Genomic DNA, 25136 nt, shown 5'->3' on the forward strand with positions numbered 1-25136 from the left:
ATATTGCATGTTCAGAAGACACTACATTACTTAGACAAGCATGACATGCTCTATCAATTCTTCCCCATTATCGATCATTAGACAAACGCCCATAATTGAAAGTATTCTACTCGAACTGAACAATTATGTAGAATAAACGTATAGCGAATAATTGATATAATCTGGCAAATTCTCTGGTACTGATTACTAGCATAGAAGCCAGTTGAAAATACGACATTCTGAATCTGCTATACCTCATTTTATCCTCATCTCTCAGTATTTGACTAGGACGCTTTCCTATGTATCCGGATTCAAATGCCTACATACAAAGGGCTGATCCTAGTGTTAACACCTTTTGGTGTTCTAAGGGCCTTCTTTCTCCTGCGTCCTTATATGTAACATAAGTGGCACAATCTCACGTCTTCATTCCTTGTATAACCTGCGAAACTGATAGTACATTATAGCATGGCATTTATAGTTACAGATTCTGCAAGTGGTTGGCTATGAAAATTTTGGCTATATATTTACTAACGTTTTGCCGCTTCCTAATTTATTTAGTATAAGATTTTGAAACAAGGGCCGTCAATTGATTGCTACAACAGTGAAGGAATAAAACGTATTCTAGAGGGCTGAGCTATTTTAGCACAGCCTCGCCTACTCTTGAAGTCGGAGCACCCCTCCGGTGATTTATCTGTATATACTGTTCAGCACGCGACTCTGTCTGAAGTACCAGCTTGACGATGGCAGATCACATTATGACGGAGAAGCTTCATAGCTGAAACGCTGTGCAAAAGATGACTCAGTTCTCCATTACACTGCATATCCCTAGTGCCCTATTCTTACTGGGTGTCTAGATGCCAAGGTGAACCTCTTCCCAGTGAGAATACCAGCTCGGTCAACATAATCTAATAAGCCTAGTTTCTAAAATATCATGCAACAATGATGGCACCAAGGAGATAGAGCTGAACATGCGCCAGCTCCTCCAAGATTGACCGAGAACCATGAAATTCTGGAAGGACAGAGGGACCCAGGCTACCGTATGATTTAAACGATAGGTGACTAAGTGGTACTATTAACTTTTGATATCCTAGGAGCAGGCGAGTGTTTGGCATTCGCGTGTCCATCGTAGGTGATTCATTTGTGGTTTTTATGTGCACCATTATGTGACAGTCGAGGTTTGTGTTAATATGGTTCTCGCATGTCGGAGCTAATTCTGTGGACTATGTTGTTTCTTTCTACCCAATTCGATCTGCTTAATGACGAAGGTATAAGGCCCCTCATCCATCGACCATCGGCAACTATTTAGTTCTTCAGAATTATCCTATTCAACATCCATACCACCCCAATCTGAGAGCGCCGATGTTTTAGATCTATCTGTTACGAAACCGGATGGATGACAATTCGGAGCCTATCAGCTTAGAGATAGTCGATCGACTTATTGGACCTCCAATGCAGGATATAATTGCCTTTGTTAGATCTGGATTAATTCAAAAGTGGTTCACACAAGCACAGGAACTGGGCAAAACTGTCACCAAGCATGATCTTTTCATGGCCTGGTTAATCGACAAGGTCAAACTACAAGCATCGTCACAAGAACCTATATTTTCTGATCTAAGAAGGCATATTATAAATCAGGCTGTATTAGTATACAATCTGTATGCAAATTGCCTCTGTTCGCGTAGATTTGTGTATAATAATTAGTCTGCTGGTAAAAAAAAAGGAAAAAAAAGCCTTTGGAGAACGGATAATCTCCGAGTGGTTCAAATTAGGCAATCCTCACGACGACCTGAAGACGGAACTTAGCTGGCTATTCCAACTTTCAGTTTCATTTAGTCAATTTCTTATCTTACGACTTATACAACACATTTCTTCTTCGCGACCAGTTCTAGATATCTCCCTTCGAGTTGCTTCAAACCACTTTCCTGATGGAACTGCAAGCCGTAGCCATTTTGCCCAAACCAGGGCGCAATCGGCCCACCCGTGATGTTGAAGCTTTCCTTGACCACCCACACCCAGTAGTTATACTGCGGACTATCGGGATATTTGTTCAAGTTACTCGGGGGGATAGATCGCCACGAGAACGGGGTATCTCTCGGCGCCAGGTACCCTCCGTATTTCGATCCAAACCGATCGAGCTCCATTCCTTCCGGGAGAGTGTAGGTCGTTGTGACCGGCTTGCCTTCGGTGTCTAACAGTGCGCCGTCCATTTCCGGGTAGATATATTTATTGCCGCTCGGGGCGAATTTATCAAGGAAGGCCTTCGGACAGTACGTTCCAAGGGGACTATATCCCTCGAATAGACTGGACCATTCATCGTCGTTCGCCGCAGTAAGGACACTGGGTCCTAGGAACTTATTGTTGCACAATGAGTCTGTGGAACCCGTGCTGGGGACTCCCTCGCAAGGGTCTATGCCGCATTTCTCGACGAGAGTATCCTGGAAGTCTATTAATAGTGTGTATAAGTGTCGATGTAGTGAAGGGTACCTTAACGTCCTGGCAGTAGGCACCGAATGGGAGCAAGAGCAGAGCGAGAATTGCGTACATTCTGAGGCCTTTCAAGCAACACGTGCTGCAATTCAAACCACCACTCTGAAAATTGGACAGCGGGATCTAACTGATTTATACCCTGTGATGATGCATATTCTTCATCTTCGTACACTTCGGTGGGTCTGCTACCTCGCGTGGGTTATTCAATATGAAGGGTCATACGGGAAGAACAACCTCCTTTTTGCAGGGGTATCATGTACCCCCGGCGAGGGCGATATAATATTTTGCTGCTGGATTCTGGGCGCATTCAATAACATCAATTAGACAAGAGTAGTTGCAGGGGGCTAGAGCGGGTTTTACATAATATGGTGGTATAGAGACATCGTATGTCTCTAATTAATGCCCCTAAAGTCTTGGAGCGGAGCCGTATTTGAGCATATAATCATATAATGGCTAGTTCAGCAGCAGCCAAGACTTGGCTACCAAGCCGATTGACAGAATATTTTGAAAAACCTCGGCGCTGCATGAAGGGAAGTGTAGTATGAAGCATGGAATCATATACTCCACAGACCATAAGATCTTCCAAAACACAGGATGGTTCAGGGAATATGTAACAGAAGGTTGTTCTCCATTACTAGGTAGCCAGAGCTATTATTTTATTTTTACAATTCTTTCTGCTTCCCATTCCACAGTGGAGTCCAGCGGCCGGACTATTAATTTAAGATACGCCGTACGCTGCCAACAAACCGGTAAGTGGGGCCATAGGTAACGGCTTAACGACCATACGAGCTCATCAGCCCACTATGTTTCCACTAAAAGAGGCTTGGAAATTATACCAATGGCTGAGTGAAAAGACATTGTGTCAGATCTATCAGCAGACAACGATGATGGATAAAAGTATGCAGATGCAGGAAGAGGAAAAGAGAGGCTAGAAAGAGGACGAGAAGGCCGCAAAACAAGCTTCTGCACAGCCTCAAATGATATAAACAGGCTAATAGAGGTAATAATAAAGTTATAGAGCCAACTGAAGGAAGATATGAGAAAATTAAGGAAGAATTGGAAGAAGTGTATAGTACAATAAAGAGTCAAGGACAAATATGGCGTCCACAGCGATTCTGCGGCTCTAAAAATTAGTCAAATAGCTTCACTATAACTGCATTTGACTATACCAAGAAATTTAGTCATTTAATGTTTTCGTTGTGGCTTTATAGCTTCATTTCTACTCCAGTGGTTGACCGAAAATCAGAGCAGGCATCAGGTGATCGGGTACGGTACCGCCTACCGAGTGAGGAAGAACTTTTAGCGCTGCATATTCCTGTAGAGCAGTAGGGCTTTTTCTTTTTGAGACTACAGATGAGGTGAAAGTGGGCTCGCCTAGCCGCTGGGAAGCTAAACCACTTTCAGATAGTCAGGTGACGACCCGCCTACACACCAACAATTTTTGGCTTAGCGGTCATTTTATAAGTAGTTGAATACTGGTATAAAACTGGTTATCAAGACTCAAAATGTTTTGAAAGATGGTAAGAGGAATGAAAGAAAAGCACCACTAAACCCAAAAATATTTGTTGCATAGGTGGGTCCTCACATGACCTCTAAAAATGGTTTAGCCTACTAGAGGCTTGGCAGACCCACCTTCATCCCGTCTGCTCCTGGCCTGAGGTATTAGGAATTACGAACCGTTATTAGATTCGTTATGATTCTGTAGCATAGTGTGGGGCCTAGCTTCGGCTGCGTGGTGGTGCAGCCTACGAGGGGATAAAAGAGTCGGTGCTCAGGGATAGTTCATACACCAACAACAATCATGTCTACAGTTGCTAGGCGAGAAGGTCACGGTGCCGCTGCTAAAGACAAGTATGTAAAAGACTGCAGAATCAGGTATAGACAATTTAGTAGTTTCTGTTTTATTATTTTTACCTTTACTCTCTGCCTCTTCATCCATATAAGACTCTAACGTCTGGAATGAAATCAGATAGTGGTTACAAAATACCTCAATCTTTTCGCGTGACTCTCGGGCGGCTATGTCCTCAGCAGTTAGTGGGTGCATGGAGAGCGCTGGGCTACATCCATGACATCCTCCGTGGCATTTCGCACATCCAGCCACCAGATGTTGCGGTGGTGACATTTTGGGACTGGCAGAAGAAGTGCGTGAACCGGGGGGCGTCATTCTCTCGGATCATTGTAAAATTGTATCTCTTTTAAAAATTAGGAATTACCATTTGAGGCATGTTTATGACATGGAGACGTAGATATTGGAAAGACTGGTCAATGAAACATTGAGCCCAAGGTAAAAAGTGTCAATTATCAAGAATAAATGTTGTTTGTCTCCGTGTAGATGTGCCAGGCAGGCCTGCATATGGAAAGAAGATGGACGCATGGGCAAAGGTATGGGGGGAAACGGTCATTTTTACTATTTTCTTCTGTCTGCACCTTGCGGGGCTTAATGGATAGTATGAAGGGGAAAAAAGTAGGTCTTGGCCGGTGCTGGCAGCTGGACACTCGTTTAGCCCGATGTACAAAGAGTCCGCCAGACTAGCAGCCTTAACTAACTATTACTTAACCATATTATTGCCCTAGCAGGTGTAGTGAATGTGATTCTAGTCCTATTAGGAAATAGATGGTGTCGGTGTGCCACCCGCCGATAAAATGGTAACATCTTTTATCTAATTCCATTAATTTTAGTTAGTTAACTATTATTATTCGAGCAAATTAGTATACACACCCTTGTATAGAAATAGCTAACGGTGTGGGTAGGAATTTTAGCCTGAATTTGTTCTGTTCTTAGTACCAAATTTTTTTTTTTTTTTTTTTTTTTTTTTTTTTTTTGGCTTATAATCCTACCCAATATGATCTAATCTATAGGGCCTCCCTCCGTCCACATCAATCAACAAGAGAAAAAATGACACTATTGTTCTGTACGAAGTTATGCGAGCGCTATTTTGCTGTCTGGTTCGTCCAGATAATAGGTGGAACGCTTGGCTGCCGCTCTGATTGGCTGGATGTACGTGGAAAGAGGAGAATGTTCGTGAGACAGATAATGTATATTTAGTACAGGAATGAGGACGAAAAACTGTTGAATGAATTAAAGCGGAAGGTACAGCACCCCGATCCAAGCATTCTCTTCTATATGACGCTCAATGGTCAGGCCCCAGAATATCGTCCGAGCCGGCATTTTACAAAGTAAATATGAATATGCATTTACAAGAAATAAGCAAAAAGAAAGAGCCTCTACTCCCTATTATATGGAGAGGAAAGTAACGGCTTTGTTCGCTACAGTATACCATTTATATTGGGCCCTTATCCAATCGGATCAACCGTTAAAACCACATATTGAACATTTGAGTACTCAGTAGCGGCAACTTAACGATTTTCGGCAGGAATTGAATGCTCAACGTCAGTACTAAACCAATATTCGACAAGATCTCGACGCTCAGCAACGAGAACTAGACGGTTTTCGACAAGATCTAGCAATGATACCACGACTTACGGCGGGAATTAGATGCTTAGAGGCACCCTTGCAATCTTTGGCAAATAGATCTGTACAGTCGACAGCCTCGAATGCATCGATGTTTGCTTTTATTTCTTGCTTGTAGGAAACGACTTGGAATTGCGAAATTAGCCGAAAAGATGAAGGCGTGTGATCAGCCTTACAGAAGACTGGCTGAACATGACAGGATTAAGGGCACTTATTGATTTGTGATAATTGTGCAACCTCACCTGAAGTGATGCGTGTCGCTTGTAGATGCTGTAAATGAGTACTTCGTCACTCATCTCAGGTCCTGGAAGGATGGGAGACGCTGGCCGCGAATACTGTTCTACATTTAGTTGATGTGTGGTACATGCTAGCTATAAGAGATTATTGAAACGAACTGCTTACATCACAAATATGACTCACACATACATCTTATAATCATGTACAGTTGAACCTGATGGCAAAGACTAGCTTTATCCTGCTCTCAGTGCGGGCGAGTCCTGCGTGCATCTAGCCTCAGCTAAAGTCGGCGCATGCAAGGGAAGCGAATCGTGCGTTGCTCTCGTGTCCACTCTCATATCTCGCTCGATCCTCTAGTGATAGTTGCTTTAGTAGAAAGCCAGACAAGTTCAGTTGCTTCAGAACAGGAGTGGAGGCGGCGCAATGCCATACATATGTCTTTATAATATGAGGATGATCGATCATTCCTTCAGCGGCTCTGAGAAATCGTGACCGGTAATGTTGTTAGTCAATTGAGGACAGTGACGGAACCACACTGCAATTACATCTAGGCAGCACACTTGTCGACCCGGTCAGCAGGTGAGGCGCATATGCTCTGCAGGCTGCGGAGGCATCAGGAAACGCAATATTCTGATTCGAGTCCATTTTGCTGTGCCGTTTTCGTAATTAAATCCTGCGCATGGTGGCAATAGAGTATCACGATATTCTCACTTGACGAGATGCGTCTGATTGTGGTGAGCACCAGCTAATTACTGCATGCAGTCCAGTCACAAAGAGGGTATATAGATATGCGAGGGCTAGCCAATCAGTGGGGATCAGCAAGTCCGTTGTAAGATACACAGATATGCCCCTCCGACTCGGATAAATTTCTCTAACCTTACATTGCGTTCAACTTCGACTCCATCGAAGCGCTCTTACGCTGCGTGCAATTCGGAACCCACGCTGGATTCCGGGCTATCGGACAACGATGCGCGAAGATCGACGACGGAACAGGCTAACATGTTAAGAACTATTCCGCAATGGTATTCACTGCTCCATTTTTGAGACATTACCCTGACATCGGCGCCACTCGTCTCTGCCGGTGCCGTATTTTCATGGTTTTCCGCTGTTTGCTCAGCCTTGAACGATGGCTATTCGCCTCAGACCGTCGTACAGATGTAGAGTGTTCATCTATGAACGCCCAACATGAAATAGTGCGCCAAGGCAAATCGCCACTGCTCTTGGCGAAGCTGAAGGTTTTTGTTCAAAGGAGTCGGCTTTTCAAGACTTCACATAGACAAAGTACCACGGCTTTTGACGAATTCTTTCGCCTATTGTACCGTTATTTAACTATGCTTAGCTATAATTGTATTTATTCGCAGCCTTCTTCACGCCTAGAGAGTGTTGAAGAGTTCATATCTGCTATACCAGCTACACCGGCAGCCTACTAAAGGGGTTCTTTTCACAGTAGTAACCATCAACTGTATTAATCACTATCGCCGATAATTATCTAAAAGGCGGATGACGCTGAGTGCTCGCCAAGGAGCTAGAAGTGATCGGATCCCGAATCCTGAATATTCTCTATCAATAGCGTTGTCTGTCTTCCCGTCGAGATGCGATGATACAATATTTACCTGTGATAACGTAGAACACTAAGAATATCAACTTTTCCAGCAATGTCTCAGCTCGTAACATATAGCCAATGTCAAATACCATGCTGCTTGCCACTTCCCCGCTCTTATTGCACAACCAAGATGCTAAGGTACTTCGAATGTCGCAAGCAGATGGCATAAGCGCTCGCAAACATGCACACTCCGGTAAAGATGATGACCCAACGATAGGACATCGATGATGGAGTTTCGGTTGACGTTTCGGTTGACTTTAAGTTGGAAATAAGTTGGAAACTAGAAACCCTCCAACAGGTCCGCCAAGCACATTTCCGATACCTTTATGAAGCGAAGCAAGCTGAAGACAATTGGTCCTGCTGTCACGTCGATTATGGAGGTGCTCATCCTCCACTGGATGGCAGTAAACCTTGCTCCGAAGAACCGGAACACAATGGCAAAGATAATCAAGACTGGGAGCGACCTAGCTAGTCTCCACACAGTGAGACAACCAATTGTTGCAACCATGGCTGACAGCAAGCCAAAATGTCAAGTAATATGTTGTGATCAGATAGCAGACCGAAGACAAACTGATCCCGGACTTGACAAACGCTCATCAGCGCGAGGAGACGTGCGCTGCTCTTGTCGCCGAGTCTTAGGGATGATGAATAAGGGCTAGGTACAGAGAAGGAAAAAAGTACCCAAATACTTGCACTAGGTTTGAAGCCGCGTACACGTAGAATAGATGACTCTGAAAAAAGTCCCGTTAATTTTGGGGCACTGTCTCGCTCTGAGGGCGACAAATGGCTCTTCAAGAGAGTAATTAACGGTCCCGTGAGCAACGCGAAGCCACGGCCATAGTGCGAAGCGTCGTTCTGTATCCGTACTTTGCCAAAAGTGCTTGCAGCGCCAAAGGCATAACGGACACTGAGTAGACACCGGAGGCACCGGAAAGAATACCGTAAGCCATTCCACGACGCGCGATCTAGTAATTATTTACCATGCTGAGGATGAGGCAGTAGATTATGAGGAAACCAAGACCATATGCCACACCTTGTGCAAGGACAAGTACTTCTAAGTGGATACAAAAGACCCTGAGACGAGTACGGTAATACAATCGGCCCTGAGAGACAGGTTAGCAGTTTATGTCTTGACCTCCTAGTAAGTTATGAGACGTACAGCCGACCCAAATAATCTGCCACTGACACCGCTAATAGGGCTGAATAAAAGGCATGATGACTGGTGCTCCGAGATAACCGAGTCCGGATGCCATGTTAACTACCCACAATGGAAATATAGCGATTATTGGCAAGTTCTGGAATTTTGGAGTAGTAGTCCTGAAAGACACTCAAAGAAAGGGGGAAGCCTATGTAAAAGTTCTATCAACCTCATTTATATAAAGTCGACTCGTGATAGGAATTTATCCCATTGCAATGCCTCAAACAAAAAGGCAGCGCAGAGCAGCCTCCAAGCAACAGATCCTCCATCTATGGGCGCAAGCCCTTGTTCCGTTCACCTGCCATTCGTTGGCTCGTCCTCTACATTCTGCGGTTGTAGTGATGCTCTTTCAAGGCTGAAGTAGTTGTGACTGACTGGGGTAGCGCGACGGTCACTAACTCGGTGTTACTCATCACGAATGTTTTAAGAAACAGGTAACGAGGAGAGCTGATATAACAATTGCAAGCCTTTTAGGCTTCCATCCCGATCATGGAACTGTCAGATATACCACTACACCACAAGAAGTACGCTGTATCAATTTATGCGTAGTACTGGTATATCTGCCAATTCTGACAGGAGCCTAGATCACCGCTAGCGGGCTTTACAGCTCTTTCTCGAACCACGCTGAGCTAACTTCGAACCACGTTCAGCTGGAATCCGAGATTAGAGTAACGACTGGACCTGGACCGTATGCTGTTACCGAGGCCCGCGTCGGTCATCTCATTCAGCTTGTCGTAAGTGGTGCTAACATTTTCCTTTCAAGGGGTTATCTAAACTTTGAGAACACTCGATAAGTCGTTCAAAGAAATTTATAAAGTAACTCGGACATTCTAAATCTTCCAATTAAGTTATAGTATGTGAGGGACCACAAGACTCTACTGTACCAATGGTGCGTTGTATTTAATTGAAATTTCATAACTGGGACCTGAGCTCCTCCAGCGGCACGTTCTCATTACGTAGATATCGCTATGCCACTTTCAGGGAACCTTGCCTGTCTCCGAACTTCGATGAACAATAACGAATGCCTATCCAGCGGCACTAAACAAACTCCTCCAGACCTCTCAAGAAAGGGGTCATCAAAGCTTTCAACCTCCGAAGCGCTCGGCATCTCCATCATCGCTGTATCGGAAGCTCTCGGCCCATGCAAACACGTCCTCAAATCTTCGACATTGATGAATACTTCCAATCCCATCCACCCCATCTCCCGGCTTCATCCCGTCAAAGCGTGACCGGAATGGTTCCAGGTTTGAATCAGCCGCGCACATAATAGACTGGCGGAGATAATCATAACAGTGCAGCGTATGGCCTGACGGCTGACGAATTTGCCCCTGTAGCGCCTTTGAATACTCTTCAAAGATGAGATACTGTAGTAGATTAGGGGAGAACACCACATGGGCTAGAATATGGCATGAGCTCACGAGGCAGTGAAGCTGATGGAAGACAGCCACGCAGAATCGGCCTGACCCATCTGTGTTCACATTCTGGATAAAGTCTGGGATGACTCCCAACTCCTTCACCTTGTCTATTTGAATGTATCCCATTCCTCCTGGTACAAACCATTATTCACCTGCAAGTACGAAGTGGTCCTGCGGTAGGGGTTAATAAACATACTTGGAAACAATTGCATCCACATGTCCCTGGTGTCATTGCTGTGGTAGATTGTATAGGTAGTGTCAGGGTTATAGGATTTCAGAATCGGACCGACTGCCCGGGAAGGGATTAACAATGCCACTTGAAATACTCGGGAAAGAAAACAGACTCACGTGGCGGAGCCTTCAAGCCTGGGAGCATTGAAGTGCCATACTCAATTAACGACTGTGAGAAAAGGATGTAGTGCAGCGAAATTGCCACAGTTATCGAAATTGCGAAGCTGAGCAGCACTGTCAGGAAGACCACACATTTCAGTGGCCATTGCCGTTTCTTTCTGGGCCCAGAGTTTCCTCGAAGTAGAGGTTCGTCAAAATCAGTGTCCATCATAGTCATTGAGCAGAATGAGGACTTTCTGAAATGATGAGTGTAGGACGGGATACTAGTTGGTAGCCAACTACGAGAAGGTTAGGGTTGTTCGCAGTGCCTCCGCATTTTGCTGGCCACAGTTTGGCTTCCCATGTTTTCTCTAAGCAGATTCATAATCGGGTATCTTCTGATTCATAATTATGGTGGCAAACTTGGATCCTGTTGTGGCCATCCATTCCGTCTCTGATCCATTGGTGCAAAACTTCTGCAGCATGGGTTCCAGATGCACTATAGCCGTTCTTGGTATTTATTTTGTACGGTATGCATATACTGTACATACAACTATTTTTGTACTGCAAATACGCAATACGGAGATGTAGGATTTGGTTGGACTCGATACAGACAAGTATGCAGTCAGCATCCTTTGAAGCTAGCCGGGAACAGGGAAGGATCCTTAGCTTAAATCACGCCATTTAGTGTGGCCTGGGATATGATGTCAGCTGGAGAGGATTGACTATTCTTGTTAGCCCCCCATCTGACTGCTGGCCTTTCAGCGTACCACATGCATCCTCTAGTGGTGATTGAACTATGCAGGATCTTCGGCTTTAGGAAGATGCAAGCATTTCGGTCCCACATGCGAGCCGCTTCAAATCCCTATGAAAGGCGAGTTTTAAGCCCCACTTATATCTACTTCGGTTATGCAGCTAAACAGGGACTGACGTTGCATCTGCATGCATGCTGGGGCTGTCGAACGGCTCACGAGATGCGGTTGCGGAGTTTGTACCATGTAGTTTGCTATGTGCAGTTTCCGATGTGGAGTCTACATCTGATCCGATGACACGTCATCCTCAACCATGACGTTCTGCTTCTAGTTACCTCTTACTTCCAGAATTCGGCTACTACAAGTTGAGTGATAGAGGTGCGGGGTATTGGCGGGCGATCTGAGAAACGAGAAAGTCTTCGGGATAGTAGATGATGAACTTAAACATAGTTGGTCAGTGCTGTTACTAAGAGATATGAACTCCATTTCTATCTCTCATTGATCTCAATTTCATGGCATGTTGTCTTGAACGCCTTGAACAGTTACCGATTCCAAATCAATAATAGAACTCATACAAACGGGTTGACCAGTAGCGAGAATGCCTCTGTCTGCATATAGCTTGTTAGGCTCAACCTGTAGCTTCGCTGGGTAAGAAGTTTCCTGACTTCTGTACTGGCTGTGCCTACGCATGTTCGTCCTGACCGGCATTGCTAGTCTTCAGGTCATATGGGCTGTCTACTTTGCCCATGGAACAGTGCGTGATCCCAAAATAGTGGCTGCTAGATCTGGTTATCAACTGAGCTTATAACTTCCGCAGGCCCATCTCCTCAGCCTTGGCTTCAGCAAGTCTTCCAGTGCCCTGACTCTGATGGCTGGGCCATTGTGCGGTGTTGTCGTTCAGCCGTATATAGGAGGGCTTAGTGACACATATCGCTGCTCTTGGGGACGACGTCGTCCATTCATCTTTTTTGGTGTCGTCGGGGTTTCTCTGTCAATCAATCTCTTTGCAAGCTTAGTGGACGCCCACATATACTTGGAGGGGTGGTTCCAACTGGAACCTACAAGCTCCCGATGGATAGTCAAGCTCCTTGCGGTACTCTTGGTATATACCTTAAATATCTCTGTTCAGCCGGTACAGAACGGCCTGAGGGCTCTAGTGGTGGAGACTCACTCTGCCCATGAGCAGATTCAAGTCAATGTCTGGACCAGCTATATGATTGCTGGTGGTAATATTATTGGGTATTGTATGGGCACTGGCCCAGCCATAAGCCTCCTTTCATGGTTAGCCATGACTGAATTCCAAATGTTATGTATTTTGGCGTCTATTTTGCTCACATTGACAACGGTGGTGACATGCCTGTTCACCACTGAATACAACACACTTCTTACCATCGAGCCATGCCCCACCGAACACGCTTTAAGCCCACTGAAACACGTATTCCAGGAGGTTCAGAGGCTGCCGTATCTGATTAGCAAAGTATGCCGTGTGCAGGTTCTAGCATGGCTTGCCTGGTTTACATTTCTTTATTACCAGACACTGTGAGTATAGGTGGGTGCATGTTCAAGTTTCTATACTAACCTATCTCCTGTCTAGATATGTTAATGAGCTTTGTACTATGCATTGTTCCCTTGTACCACTGAATAGTCTACTAATTATTATCTAGACACCGGAGGTACAGTAAACACTGACTCAGGCATTAAGATAGGTTCTTTAACTGGTCTTCTATTTGCCATCACAAGTCTTATCTCGTCACTTATAATTTCCATTCTCCTTTGCTCAAAAACCGAATCTGAGACCGAAAAACCCGCCAGGAACCAACGCTTCGCGGAGACAACAAGAATGTGGCGTTTTGGTCACATATTCTTTGCTGCTGCAATGCTCAGCACGACAATGATAAGAAACTGGGTCCAAGCCACTATCCTAGTGGCTCTTGTTGGGATCCCGTGGTCGATATCCTCAATTGCACCATACAGCCTGATCGGAACTGAGCTTGCAGCAAGGAGGAATTTCGAAGCCCAAGAGGACCCGGAAAGCTTGCATCGTCTCCGTGAACAACAGGCCGGGACAATCATGAGCATCCACAATGTTGCAATTTCTGCACCCCAAATAATTGCGGCCGCTATAAGTAGCGGCGTGTTTTGGCTGTGTTATCTGCTAGGTGTTGAGGATAGTACGGTATGGGTGCTGAGATTGGGCGGCTGTGCTGCACTGGGGGCTGCATTCATGTTATAAGAAATAAATCCATGTTATGCCGTATTATATAAATGGTCGTCTATACACCGTGTGTTCCTTCGGATACCGAAGAGAAAGTCAAGGGAATCCTGAGTCTGTTTTGACATCCTTACATTTAGGGAGTTCATGTATTTACTTACCCGCAACGGAATTGTTTTTAGAGGTTATATAAAACTCTGCTAGAGATCTAAAGTGGTAAGGATACTTCTGGGAAACTACATAGTGTTTACACAAGCGCGGCAAGCTCTTAAGTCTACCAGGACAAGCGTATCAGAACAATCTCCATTAATGTTTAAGGAAATGGAAACAATAACTTTATAAGTTTCAAGTATCAAATTTGAATCCCATATATCCCCTCAAATAAGAGAAGGCACTGTTCGCCAGCTAGGAATAGCCATAGCATTCCCATCCAAAGGGCTAAAAAAGGAAAAAATCGTCTCAAGAATAGGTAGACCCATTTAACCCCACTCCAGACATAATAGTCTGCTCCCTATCATGCACTCTCATGACCTCTTCACAGTGCGTAACATGGCCATACGCAGCCTCTATATTCATCTTACTAAACAAGAACCCAGGACGCAATTGCTTCCGCCAGCGATAAGTACAATGAGCAACGTGCCAGTCCCAGGTCGTAAAGAATGGAAGATTACTGTCTGGTAGCAAGGAAAGCTCCTTCATAGTCAATTCTTGTGTCCTGTTCTCGTCTGCCCAGTAGTACCATTTGCCGTTGGGCCCGGGGCCCATTCTGTCAAATTCGGCACTAAGCTCATCGTCCCGGCAGGCTGCCGGGAGCCAGGCGGCGGACATGGTGTCGTATTTGCAACCTTTGCTGACTGCTTCGGTTGTAGAGCTACCGCACTCGCAATTGATGGGCTGCTGAGATTGAATGTACCTAACAGTTTGAAGGAGGAGGCTGATGACGCCATAGATCGCGAGAGTGATGTAGAGGATTGTTTTGAACCGGTGGAGGAAGATCTTCCATCGCTGGCGTCGAGGAAGAGGTGTTTCATGGTCGAGATCGGAGGCGTCCCGGAGGAGGCTCTCACTTGAGGTGTCACGCTCGTCGTGTGGACTGCGAAGATTCGGTTAGTCGGACGAGTAGAGTAGGCGAACAGAAAACGGGCTGGATACCATTCTTTGTACTGGAAATTCATTTTGACAGCCAATAATAAAACCACAGATAATTAATGTAGGATAGAATTAGAGCACGATATTTGACTCCTATGCTCTGCTGGAAATATTTGAAGCTCTCATATATTGCTTGGTCTAGGCGGTAGCTCAGAGAGTGGAAAAGCCCGAGCAAAAAAATGAAAAGACAAAGATTGGCCTGCTATGGATGAGGGGAAGTGCTGACGACTTGCATGGGTGCAGCCTGATATCGGCCTTATCTCATTTGGTATATTGCGAAGAGTCTAGATCGGGGTTGATGACTTGAATCCTGCGCCGGATCTGCAGCCGGGTCTTAGATCCCGCCGGTGTTTGACCTTACGTGTATGTAGCCTACATAGTCTAGTCTGGTATTTAATGTGAAGACAGTGACGCTTGTATTTTAATTATCATCGGTAATTAATTATACTGGTACATGATGCCGCATACCCTATCTTAATCCTTCGAGCTTGTCTCCAATAGTTTCACGACAGAACTGCGGAAATCCGCCTGAAACGTGCCCATTAAGATGCCACAACCAATGCGTGTCACCAGTAAATCACTTTTACTCCGCACAATAATATCTCACATGGACAGTTTGATCTGCATGGTATTACTCCTTCGGGCATCAGCAATTCCACTTCTGGGGTCAACTTCATCGATCCCCGGGATTCTCTCGGTGAACAATGGTTGTGAAATGTTTCAGTGAAATCTGCGCAATTGTGTTCGCAAAGGGGGCCCCGGTCCAAGCCGCTGAGCAGGAAGCCAGAAAGTAGATTGCTGAGGGCTAAGTGTTGGCATATTCACTATGCTGTGTATCTCTTCTATGCTTCTATACTACTTCCCCGGAAAGTATCGCACTCGAGCATTACGATCAATTTTTACTCTTTTGTCTTTCATATACCGCCACTACTTTTGGCCACTTATTCATGGCATCTCAGTGGGCCGACCCGAGATACAAATTCCTCAATTGGCATGATACCTTGCCAGATATTGAGGAGGACGCGTCATCCGATGCCAGGTCAGAACGATGTCCGTACTCAACTAAGACAACTACTAGACCTAGCCTCAGTAAGCTGGCAACTGCCACCGTACTGGGATGCATGGTTTTAACAATTCTCGCAATCAGCATAATCACACTAGTACGGCAGATGGAATTTGAGAACAAAATATCTCCATTGATATCACACAATTCATCCATCAATTCACCACCAGCGTATCAACCGATGCGCAAAAGACCATGTGGACAAGCAGCGCATGAAGCTCGGGCGGCAGGATGCAAATTCGATGTCCTTAGAGCTGCCTGGCTGCCCCGAGAATGTAGCGATGATGAGCTGCATGCAGTAGCAATCAGTGACGCTCCCTGGCAGTTTTATCGAAATACTTCGGCATTCGTATACCGTCAAGGCCACTGGTGGCCGACAGGGGATGAAATGGTGCCTATAAGCGGGTATGAGGAGCTGAGCGAGCAACGCCATATCGCTTGGGCCAGTCGTCGGTATCATATCGCACATTGCATGTATACGTGGAAGATGATGGCACGGGCAGTGGAGAGTGGGAGAAGAATGGATTCTACACTGAGGGCATTTCATCATATTTCGCATTGCGCGGATACAGTGTACGAGTTTATGGAGGAGAGGGAGACTCCGTTCGAGTTGGTTATGACTCCGGTTAAGATTGCATATCCAGACTGCTGACATAGGGGTTGGGACTAATGGCGAGGTGTAATTTGTGTTTTCATCTGTATCATGGATATAATTCCTTCTAGGTCAATTTTTGTTCTTTTTCCAGGTTAATTCTGGCCTTGGCTTGGTATTCATACACGAAAGTGGCTAGAAATGTGATGGTCGAACACATTGTAGACATTCCTGAAAACTCTGAATATACAATAACTCAGCATGTACATCTAGCGTGGTTGCCAATTATATAGATCAGGCAACATTCCTATGTCATTATATCTGAGTTAAGGCCCGCCGAAGACCGTGTGTTGATCTCCTGTAGAGGTCGACAGCTTTGAAAGACCTCGGCGCAATGTTTAACATGGTATTCCCCCTCAAAGCTCTTCTCAATCATCACCTTCCCAGACTTGCGCGCGCGCGATTCCTTCTTCCAGTAAAACAGGCAGTGTGCGAGGTGCCATTCATGAGTCGTCCAGAACGCTGCCTCATCGCCCTTCTTCTCCGCCAGCTGCGCTACCTCCTCCAGAGTCATCGTTCGGTTGCCACTCTGGTCCGTATAATATGCCCATGCCCCATCCTGGCCAGGACCTGCGTGATTAAATTCGTCGATTAACTCATCGTCACGGCATATAGATGGAAGCCACGAGGTTGCCATCGGATCATATTTGCAGCCTTTCTCCAGCGCCTCTTTGATGGAGCTCCCACAGTTGCAATCCTGCTGTGTGAACCAAGGATAGCGAGGAGGAGCCAAAAGCAAGATAAGTTCGGCTCCTAACAAGAATGGAAATAGTACCAATGCCCCGATGGTTACTATTTTTCTCCTGGAGACGGAATGTGAATGAGCTTGAGGCGGGAGGTAGTGAGCTTCTTCTTCCATCTCAGAAAGAATCTGGTACCCCGTTTTCTCCTGTTTGGAGTACTGTGTTCGATACCTTTTTGGGAAGAATAGGGAGACAATCATCTTTGCGAGACGTGAAATTCTTCGAGTCAGCAATTCCATATGCCGGTATACCTAGACTTAGACGTACCAAGAAGGGTTGGAAGACCATTCTTTTCTTTTTGCTTTGTACAGGTAGAAACAAAGGACCAGAAGAGTCAGGCGAAGGCTAACAGTGGATTCCCTTCGTTCAGGATCATACTCTACGGAAAAGGAGGAGGAGCAAACCTTCGGACTGGTGACACTTCTTTCCCGGACTGGGGTCTGCTTGGAGACTACACATTCCCGGCTCCTTGTCTTTCCCCTGTCAAGTCCAACGTACAAAGTCATTTTTGCTCAAGGACTCACAGCAGCGGAGCCTGGATCAGCCCCCTCGCCTGTAGGGCATGGGATTTTGTTTTCGGATACTCTTTGTATACAGGATGTATACACTGTAAACTGTGTAATACCTCGTACGGTACTGTATGTATGTATTATAAATTTCAGTATTTTTATGCAGTTGTAGGGAACAGGGCATAATCCCCGTGCTATCTTCGCATCTTGAAGCAGCAGGGATACTCCATTATTGGTAGGTGGGGTAGAAGGTTTGCTATTCATCCAACGGCTAGACTCGCAGCTAAGAGACGAGAAGCACCCTGGATCGCCTTGATTACCCCTCTTCAGCCCTGCAGCTTAGCAGCTTAGCTTGGCAATCGCATCGAACTGCACGGCTTTGCCCTAATGAGTTCTTACTGCAGGCTAAGTCGCAAGGAATCGGACATATCATCACAGCTAGTCTGGAAGAAGAGGATAGAAATGATCCAATAGTGGCATGCGATGATTAAGCTTATGGCTCATAGTTACAGGTAAAAAAAAAAAAAAAAAGGCAAAGCATTTTCGCCAAGAGAGACTAAGAATCGTAGATCCTAGTATGTGGATTTCATTCCTTCCAGTGAAGACCATCAAGCCAAAATGCCAGAACAAGTGCAGGTGCACACTACTTGATGTAAGCTCGATTATGCTCCACAAACCCGAGTGAAGCGGGAAAGGCTCGAGGTTCACACGGAGTAACCCCGCTGCCCCTCATTCTCGCTCCTGCAGGATAATGCTCCATCGTACGTCTGTATACCACTTCAGGAAATGTTGACGAGAAACTGGGTTTCGACCCAAGGATTTTTGAGTCTGGCAATTTGGGCACCTAACCTCGCGACTAAACTGCAGGAGAGCTGTAAGTCGGAAAACGGACATCTAGTAGATTCATTCTTGACTGTTGTGCCAGATCATAATCGGTTGCAGTCAGAAAGATGATGTCGACAAAAGAAATCAGACCCGGGAGAGAACTGTGTGGCAAGTCTTCTCAGGCCGCGGACGCGGGGAAATAAGTTAAGAATCATAATATTCGGGGATCTATGAAAGTTCATTCAAAGATTCGTTAGTGAATACGAACAAGGAAGGTAGTGGCATTGCAATACGTAGGTCACTCATTATTCAGCTAGATAGGATCTTTGTAGGAGGTATTAGAATATAGCTTTTTCTATGGGTAGTGGAGTTGGACAAGCAGCAGTTAATCTCATAAAGTCTGATACTCTGACTAACATAGTACTTCACGGCTATCAACATTGACCATGAAGGAGAGTAAAGACAAATTCGCAGTTGTCTCTTCAATCTCCTCCCATATAAATCGTCAACATGAGGAGTACCCTCCCAAAACCCAGATTCCATACTCGCAGTACCATTCAATTCACATTTCCAGCTATCCAGATCACAGGAGACGCAAGCAATACATCCTTCGATATTCTCTAGCATGGCACGACCACTGGTAAGGGAACGTCTTTAGTTGTCGGCATCTCCGGCAAGGCCAATACCAGGGTAGATATTGGTACGCTTCTCATGATCATCGCCAGCAAGCCCAATCCCTGGGTAAATATTGGTGCGCTTCTCAAGGTCATCACCCGCAAGACCAATGCCGGGATAGATATTGGTACGTTTCTCAAGATCATCACCCGCAAGCCCAATCCCTGGGTAAATATTGGTGCGCTTGTCAAGATCATCACCCGCAAGACCAATCCCTGGGTAAATATTGGTGCGTTTCTCAAGGTCATCGCCAGCAAGACCAATGCCGGGATAGATATTGGTGCGCTTCTCATGATCATCGCCAGCAAGACCAATACCAGGATAGATATTTGTGCGCTTCTCAAGGTCATCTCCAGCAAGACCAATGCCAGGGTAGATGTTTGTGGGAGATCTGGATATAATTGAGTCATGAGAGCCTTCATGGGCAATTGGGGCCGCAAACCCAAAGGCGAAGAGAATGGAGACAGTAAAATAACGCATACTAATCATTTTGAATGGAGACGTGCTCTGAGAGAAGAGACTGGGCTTGATGATAATAATATAATGGTCAAGATATCGAAGTTATCAGAGGAACGGTACTATGATGACCAGACCGACAAAAACTCGTATATATACCAGGCTATCGAAGATGCCCTTAGACCAGGCCTGACAAATCTTGGCAGACGAATTCTGTTCTGTCAAGGCAACCTGTTATGTGTCCCTAACTCGGGGTCTTCCCAGACTATCCATCTGGATCCTTTTCATGTTCTTGCCCCATCTCCTTGTCAACCCAGTGCTGTCCGGGGCCATTGAGGTATTTTTCTTATTGGATCATGCTCCTCACAACGATAGAGCTGGCCCGCATAATAGTCCTTGACTTGAGCGCGAGAAGGTAGTGGTGTACAACGTAAACTTCACATCTTTCGGAGATAGTTACACTCAAAAATCGAATAAATTGAAAAAGACGCATTGGTAAATACCTAGTGCATAATACACACATAATACCATGACATATCAAAACAATACAGGCTGTTCTTATCTATATCCTGATGACGAAGATCATACAAACCAGCATGCATTTGCATTCATATTACAATGAATCCCAAGTGCCATGGATATAATTTTCAGCCCCACAGCTGATGCAAGCGTCTATTCCGTGAAATCCGGTTTGCTCATATGTCAACCACTACTGTAACAGAATCCTTCAGATTTTCAGAATCCAACCGGAGCTCAGGCAAGAGAACAATCCCCGATATACCCCTCATTTCAATGCCTCAACTGCGACGTGCATCCAGGATGTAACGTCCGGAGACTTCCCGTTCTTGGATGTGTTGGGGCTATCATGGCTCGCGAAAGGCATGCAGATCAAGATGAGGGTCCTGTGTTCAGATGCTGACACCCATTATTTTTTCGAGTCTTTGGTAGCTTTCTCGGATATAACCTGTGCATAGGACGTGAGACTGAGGTGTTAGCTAGAGCCAGATATCCCACCTTGTTCACTTATCACCATACATACAATCATTTCTATTATGTTTGAGATTGACGGCCAGTCATACTCAAAAATAGGGGGTGGAAAAGACAGAGAGTTTGGATTCACTAGATGAAGAGTCCCGTTCCACTGACGGCTTGCTCAATGGCAGCCCAATATTGTCCCGGAAACGTTGGCTTCAGAGAGCTAAGAACACCAGGGTTCTTCTTGGTGTTGTAGTGTGTGGCCTTATTGGAACTCATATTCTGGCCGTACTCTTTGGTCTGAAGCTACGTCCGAATATGGACGAACTCTGTCTGTACCACACTTCTGCGTACTGTATGTTTTTGGACGATCCTGAGCAAACTGCACCAGCCACTGACAACCGGTAACAACAGCACCGGTATTGAAAGAAATCAACCCTGAATTGGAGTTAGTTCAGTTCAACGGGACTCTGGGATATCCCTCCGAGTTTACTGGGGACCCGAGTCCTGAACTGGATGCGGTATGGGACAAATGGGGATATGGTAGGTGACATCATGGAATTTCTCCGTCCGAAAGGTACAGGATGGCTAATGCAAGTGGCGCCAGTCAAATACGCAAGTATCCCCCCTGAGGAGTTCCTAAAGCTGCCCGGCGCAGATCCAGACGCAGCGCGACTCACCCCTGAGTATGGGGGGAGGGTACATTGGCTTCTTAGAGATTAGCCACCAGCTGCATGTGAGTAGCTTTGCTTAAGTGGCAACGGAGTATCATACCGTGGGCTGACACCTCCAGTGCCTGAACATGATGCGGCAAGCTATGCACCAGGACTACTATAATAACCCTGAGTTCCCCGAGCAAAGGGCTCCTGTTTTCACTGATAGACCGTTCACAGTCAAGATGCATCTACGTATGAAATCGAACAAAGCCAATGGGCAGTTACAGCGCTAATATTTGACAGAGCACTGCGTTGAGATCTTACGCCAGAATATTATGTGCAATGCCGACGTCGGTATAATCCCTCACGAGTGGGTGACCCAAACTCCAGATCCATTTGCCAACTTCAACACCTGGCACAAGTGTCGCGACCTGAAGAGTGTAGAGAAGTGGATTCACGAGCACGAGATCCCAACCCCCCCGGACGGGAGTGACCTGCCGATTCCGCTCGATTCGAGGATCTTTCCTACTTTGCCGTAGCAGGAATTGATTTTGGTGCATCAGATAGTTATTTTTACTACCATGTTCCGACGTTATTGAGGACGGCTTAGAGATTCTCCTTTAACAATAGTGATCCGTATGCTTTTCAGGCTGATCACCTAAGTAGGGAAAACGTAGAAACAGAAGCCTGATTCCATTGTTTCTGCTCGCTGGGGAGAACATACCGGTGCACCAGTCTATGAAATATTAAAGTCTACATTTATCTTGCGTTATAGCTCAGACACTAATGACGTAGACATATCCAGGCTGCTATATATCTGCCCATCTCCTCATTCGTTCGGTTTAAATTTTCTCGTTCCTCAAAAACCTGCAGTGCTCATATTTTCTATTATTGCCTCGGAGCTCAGCACATCATGTCTAGCCAGCTGGAAAAGGTCCAGTCCGAAAGTGACCAGACTCAAGAGAATGAATCCTTACTAGCACATCCAGACTACAGAGAGTCTTCAATTCGCCTCCTGAGACGGCCACTCCTGCTTTCAATCCCATTCATCTGCGCCTGCATCTTGCTCCTCGTTGATATCTCCATCCGATTGAACGCTACCACAAGTTGCACTATTGAACCTTAAGTATGCATCCTCTCAGCTCGTCTCGCAATCGTTTCCAAGCTCCGAGAGTCTTTTTAACCCTCAAGCAAATACTAGCATACTTCGACCGCCACATCAACAACAAGTACATCACCCACCATTTCACAGACGAAGTAAACTCACCTTTTCGCTCGGCCTCCTCCGAAGGCCAAGCAGCGTGGGATGAAGTCATGAGAGGTACGAGTCCATACCTCTAGCACTACTGGAAATACCGCCCAATATACCATCGTGTATAGTAACATAGTTATACGTAGTTGAATTTTTTCGAATGACTAAGAGCGAATTATCCGCCATTGGTGCGCCTGACTCCTCCGTCAAATTGTCCAAGTCCAGAGGTGGAGGATACCTAGCTAACTTGGCTGTTTTTCACCAACTCCACTGCGTGGTGAGTATTTGCCCCCAGTTTTAGTTATGGGTCAGCCCTATTGATGATGTGGTACTGGGAGCAGAGAATCCTCTGGGAAGCAACTAGAATGGAATACTTCGCTCCCCGGGAACCTGTCTTTTACGGAGAGGAGTCGGAGGAGAAGATACACGAGCATTTGGGTACTTCTCTCTTCTCTACCTGTCTCCCACTCATCTACGTACCGCTTGGATTACTACTCACGATTGTGGATATCCTGAAAGAGCTATGCTAAGGAGATACAGATCATTGCGCGGATATCGTGCGCCAGGCGCTCATGTGTCATGCTGACACGAATATTATTTCTTGGGGGTATCCAATTGAGGGCTCAACAATGCTGCGGCCGAATTACAGTCTTCCGAGGACTTGTCGGGATTACGATAGTATCATCGCGTGGGGCAGGGAGAATGAGATTCATTATCCTTAACTCTCTCCTCTCCCTCTCTCGGATATTGATTGGGTGTCGTATGGGGGTCAGTTTGTTCAACAGCGCCTCAGTAAAAGTCCCGAGTGTGCCTTACCAATTTGATTGACTAGAAAGTAAATACAAATTCGGAACTTGTTTTACAACGAGCTTCCATAATATGACTGGTGGGTATGTATATAACACCTGTAGTTACTAGGTCGATTAAACTTGGGAAATTTGACCTTACTAGATCCCTTCTTGTAAGAGCATCTAGCCAGGGAACAAACCATGACTATTCATCCTTTCCCTTTGGGGTTGCCAATATTCATGCATCCCACTGTTGCTACATGGTGTCGGGAGAGATAGGGGGATGTAGGGATTAACTTCCCCGCTTTCCCACAGGGCTTCTATACGGCCTTGGTTTTATTTTGATACATAGATATTCAATACATCAAAATATGTTGGAAGTGGGTCCAATTAAAATGCTACTGCGCGTGATGGGACGACCACTATATAGCACGGGAGTATTTTTAATACGGCTAATAAACTTTGGGTCATTCTATAGTTAACGGCACTAGGGGGAAGGCACCTTTGTCTGACCTATTATTGGATGGTAAGGTGAGTGTTCTGTCTATAAAACAGCCTTCAGTGCCCTGTTTCGATATTGCATTTATCCTTGCTTATCTTTTGATATATTTTCCTTCAGGCAACAGCTACACTTTGAACAGATATTTAATAGGAAGCCTACCATGGTTCGTCAAATGTCCATACGTTTTTTACAATTTTGCTAAATTCTACTGTTCAAGGCCCCCCTGCACGAGTCTATTATTCGCCTTCCAGCCCAGTTGGCGTTAAATGGTTTACAGGTACGAGGACTGGGAATAGTGGCTTGTGAGAGTACGAGCCTTCGGCTTAATCTCAGCCCCGAAGCCAAATCCCTCGTGGATATTTGCCAGGCTCTCCGGAAAAGCAGATTCCGCAGTGTGGACATAAGTCGCCTGTCAGAGAACAAACTCCTCCATGAGTACGCTGAATTTTTTCTGGAAAAACTTTCGTATGATGGGCTTCTTATGCTGTCTCTCCTTACTTGGCACTTTGACGCGTCACTTCATAACTTTTCGACAGCGGCCCTGCCTCCTCGAGAACTTCTGAAATTTTTCTCTCGACCAACAGGGAATATTAAGCAACTGTGCGAGATTCTTTGGGGCCGATACATTCTATTTTCAGAGCAGGCATTGACGCTAGGGGATTTTAAAGCCAACTTCAAGAGACTTGTGGGTTTTCTTGAGCGTGGATTTGGTTTATACTTTTTCAGATTTTCTCAGTAGATGGAGAGCAATCTCAGTGCAGTATACTACAGTATGTAAGCGTCACTTTATAATAATAAAAATCAAGCGTCTAGATATTCTTTTACTATACTTTTCCTATGAGTGTATAATATCCTATTTCATTTTTAATAACTTTACAACTTCATTTCTTTTGCTGGATACTATACCTTGCATGTACCCATACAGGTCGGCAAAAAAACGAAAATAATACTAAGTTGCAAATGCGTGATTATAATCCATAGTTAAATTTTTTTAACCGTCAGTGCACATATTTACACTATTTTACTCCATTTCACACTAGGCACAGGACGATGGGGGTAAGAGATGCTCATCTGCAATGTACCCTGTGAGACAGATTTATAAACAATGCTCTCCTTGCCTTGGTCTTATACACCAATGCCTTTCTGTTTCTATATCGTAATATGGGTACTATACGCTGGACCAAGCGCTGATTGACGTATACTTTC

At 45.4% G+C, this 25136-nt stretch overlaps 8 protein-coding genes across 8 annotated transcripts; 3 read left to right on the forward strand and 5 right to left on the reverse strand.

Annotated features, from left to right (window-relative positions):
* Positions 1–1832: 1832 nt before the first annotated feature.
* Positions 1833–2523, reverse strand: ATNIH1004_003724 (TNT domain-containing protein; the record flags this gene model as incomplete). Its single annotated transcript, XM_033568397.1, has 2 exons — positions 1833–2414; positions 2464–2523. The coding sequence occupies 2 exons, from the start codon at positions 2521–2523 to the stop codon at positions 1833–1835; spliced, it is 642 nt and encodes a 213-aa protein (XP_033430392.1).
* Positions 2524–10061: 7538 nt separating this feature from the next.
* ATNIH1004_003725 (uncharacterized protein) lies at positions 10062–10959 on the reverse strand (the record flags this gene model as incomplete). Its single annotated transcript, XM_033568398.1, has 3 exons — positions 10062–10522; positions 10588–10680; positions 10740–10959. 3 exons carry the CDS (start codon positions 10957–10959, stop codon positions 10062–10064), a joined length of 774 nt encoding a protein of 257 aa, XP_033430393.1.
* Positions 10960–12161: 1202 nt separating this feature from the next.
* On the forward strand, positions 12162–13706 carry ATNIH1004_003726 (uncharacterized protein; the record flags this gene model as incomplete). Its single annotated transcript, XM_033568399.1, has 4 exons — positions 12162–12227; positions 12291–13012; positions 13068–13084; positions 13138–13706. The coding sequence occupies 4 exons, from the start codon at positions 12162–12164 to the stop codon at positions 13704–13706; spliced, it is 1374 nt and encodes a 457-aa protein (XP_033430394.1).
* Positions 13707–14144: 438 nt separating this feature from the next.
* On the reverse strand, positions 14145–14860 carry ATNIH1004_003727 (uncharacterized protein; the record flags this gene model as incomplete). The annotated part of the gene is made up of 2 exons (XM_033568400.1): positions 14145–14778; positions 14850–14860. The coding sequence occupies 2 exons, from the start codon at positions 14858–14860 to the stop codon at positions 14145–14147; spliced, it is 645 nt and encodes a 214-aa protein (XP_033430395.1).
* Positions 14861–15781: 921 nt separating this feature from the next.
* Positions 15782–16549, forward strand: ATNIH1004_003728 (uncharacterized protein; the record flags this gene model as incomplete). The annotated part of the gene is made up of 1 exon (XM_033568401.1): positions 15782–16549. The coding sequence occupies one exon, from the start codon at positions 15782–15784 to the stop codon at positions 16547–16549; it is 768 nt and encodes a 255-aa protein (XP_033430396.1).
* A 247-nt stretch (positions 16550–16796) lies between these two features.
* ATNIH1004_003729 (uncharacterized protein) lies at positions 16797–17492 on the reverse strand (the record flags this gene model as incomplete). The annotated part of the gene is made up of 1 exon (XM_033568402.1): positions 16797–17492. One exon carries the CDS (start codon positions 17490–17492, stop codon positions 16797–16799), a length of 696 nt encoding a protein of 231 aa, XP_033430397.1.
* Positions 17493–19280: 1788 nt separating this feature from the next.
* On the reverse strand, positions 19281–19790 carry ATNIH1004_003730 (uncharacterized protein; the record flags this gene model as incomplete). Its single annotated transcript, XM_033568403.1, has 1 exon — positions 19281–19790. One exon carries the CDS (start codon positions 19788–19790, stop codon positions 19281–19283), a length of 510 nt encoding a protein of 169 aa, XP_033430398.1.
* A 1260-nt stretch (positions 19791–21050) lies between these two features.
* ATNIH1004_003731 (oxidase ustYa family protein) lies at positions 21051–21927 on the forward strand (the record flags this gene model as incomplete). The annotated part of the gene is made up of 5 exons (XM_033568404.1): positions 21051–21087; positions 21147–21275; positions 21340–21431; positions 21526–21640; positions 21692–21927. The coding sequence occupies 5 exons, from the start codon at positions 21051–21053 to the stop codon at positions 21925–21927; spliced, it is 609 nt and encodes a 202-aa protein (XP_033430399.1).
* Positions 21928–25136: the final 3209 nt, after the last annotated feature.

Source organism: Aspergillus tanneri (assembly GCF_003426965.1).
Source record: "Aspergillus tanneri strain NIH1004 chromosome Unknown AapTan_1_pilon_pilon_pilon, whole genome shotgun sequence".
Classification (NCBI taxonomy): Eukaryota; Fungi; Ascomycota; class Eurotiomycetes; order Eurotiales; family Aspergillaceae; genus Aspergillus; species Aspergillus tanneri.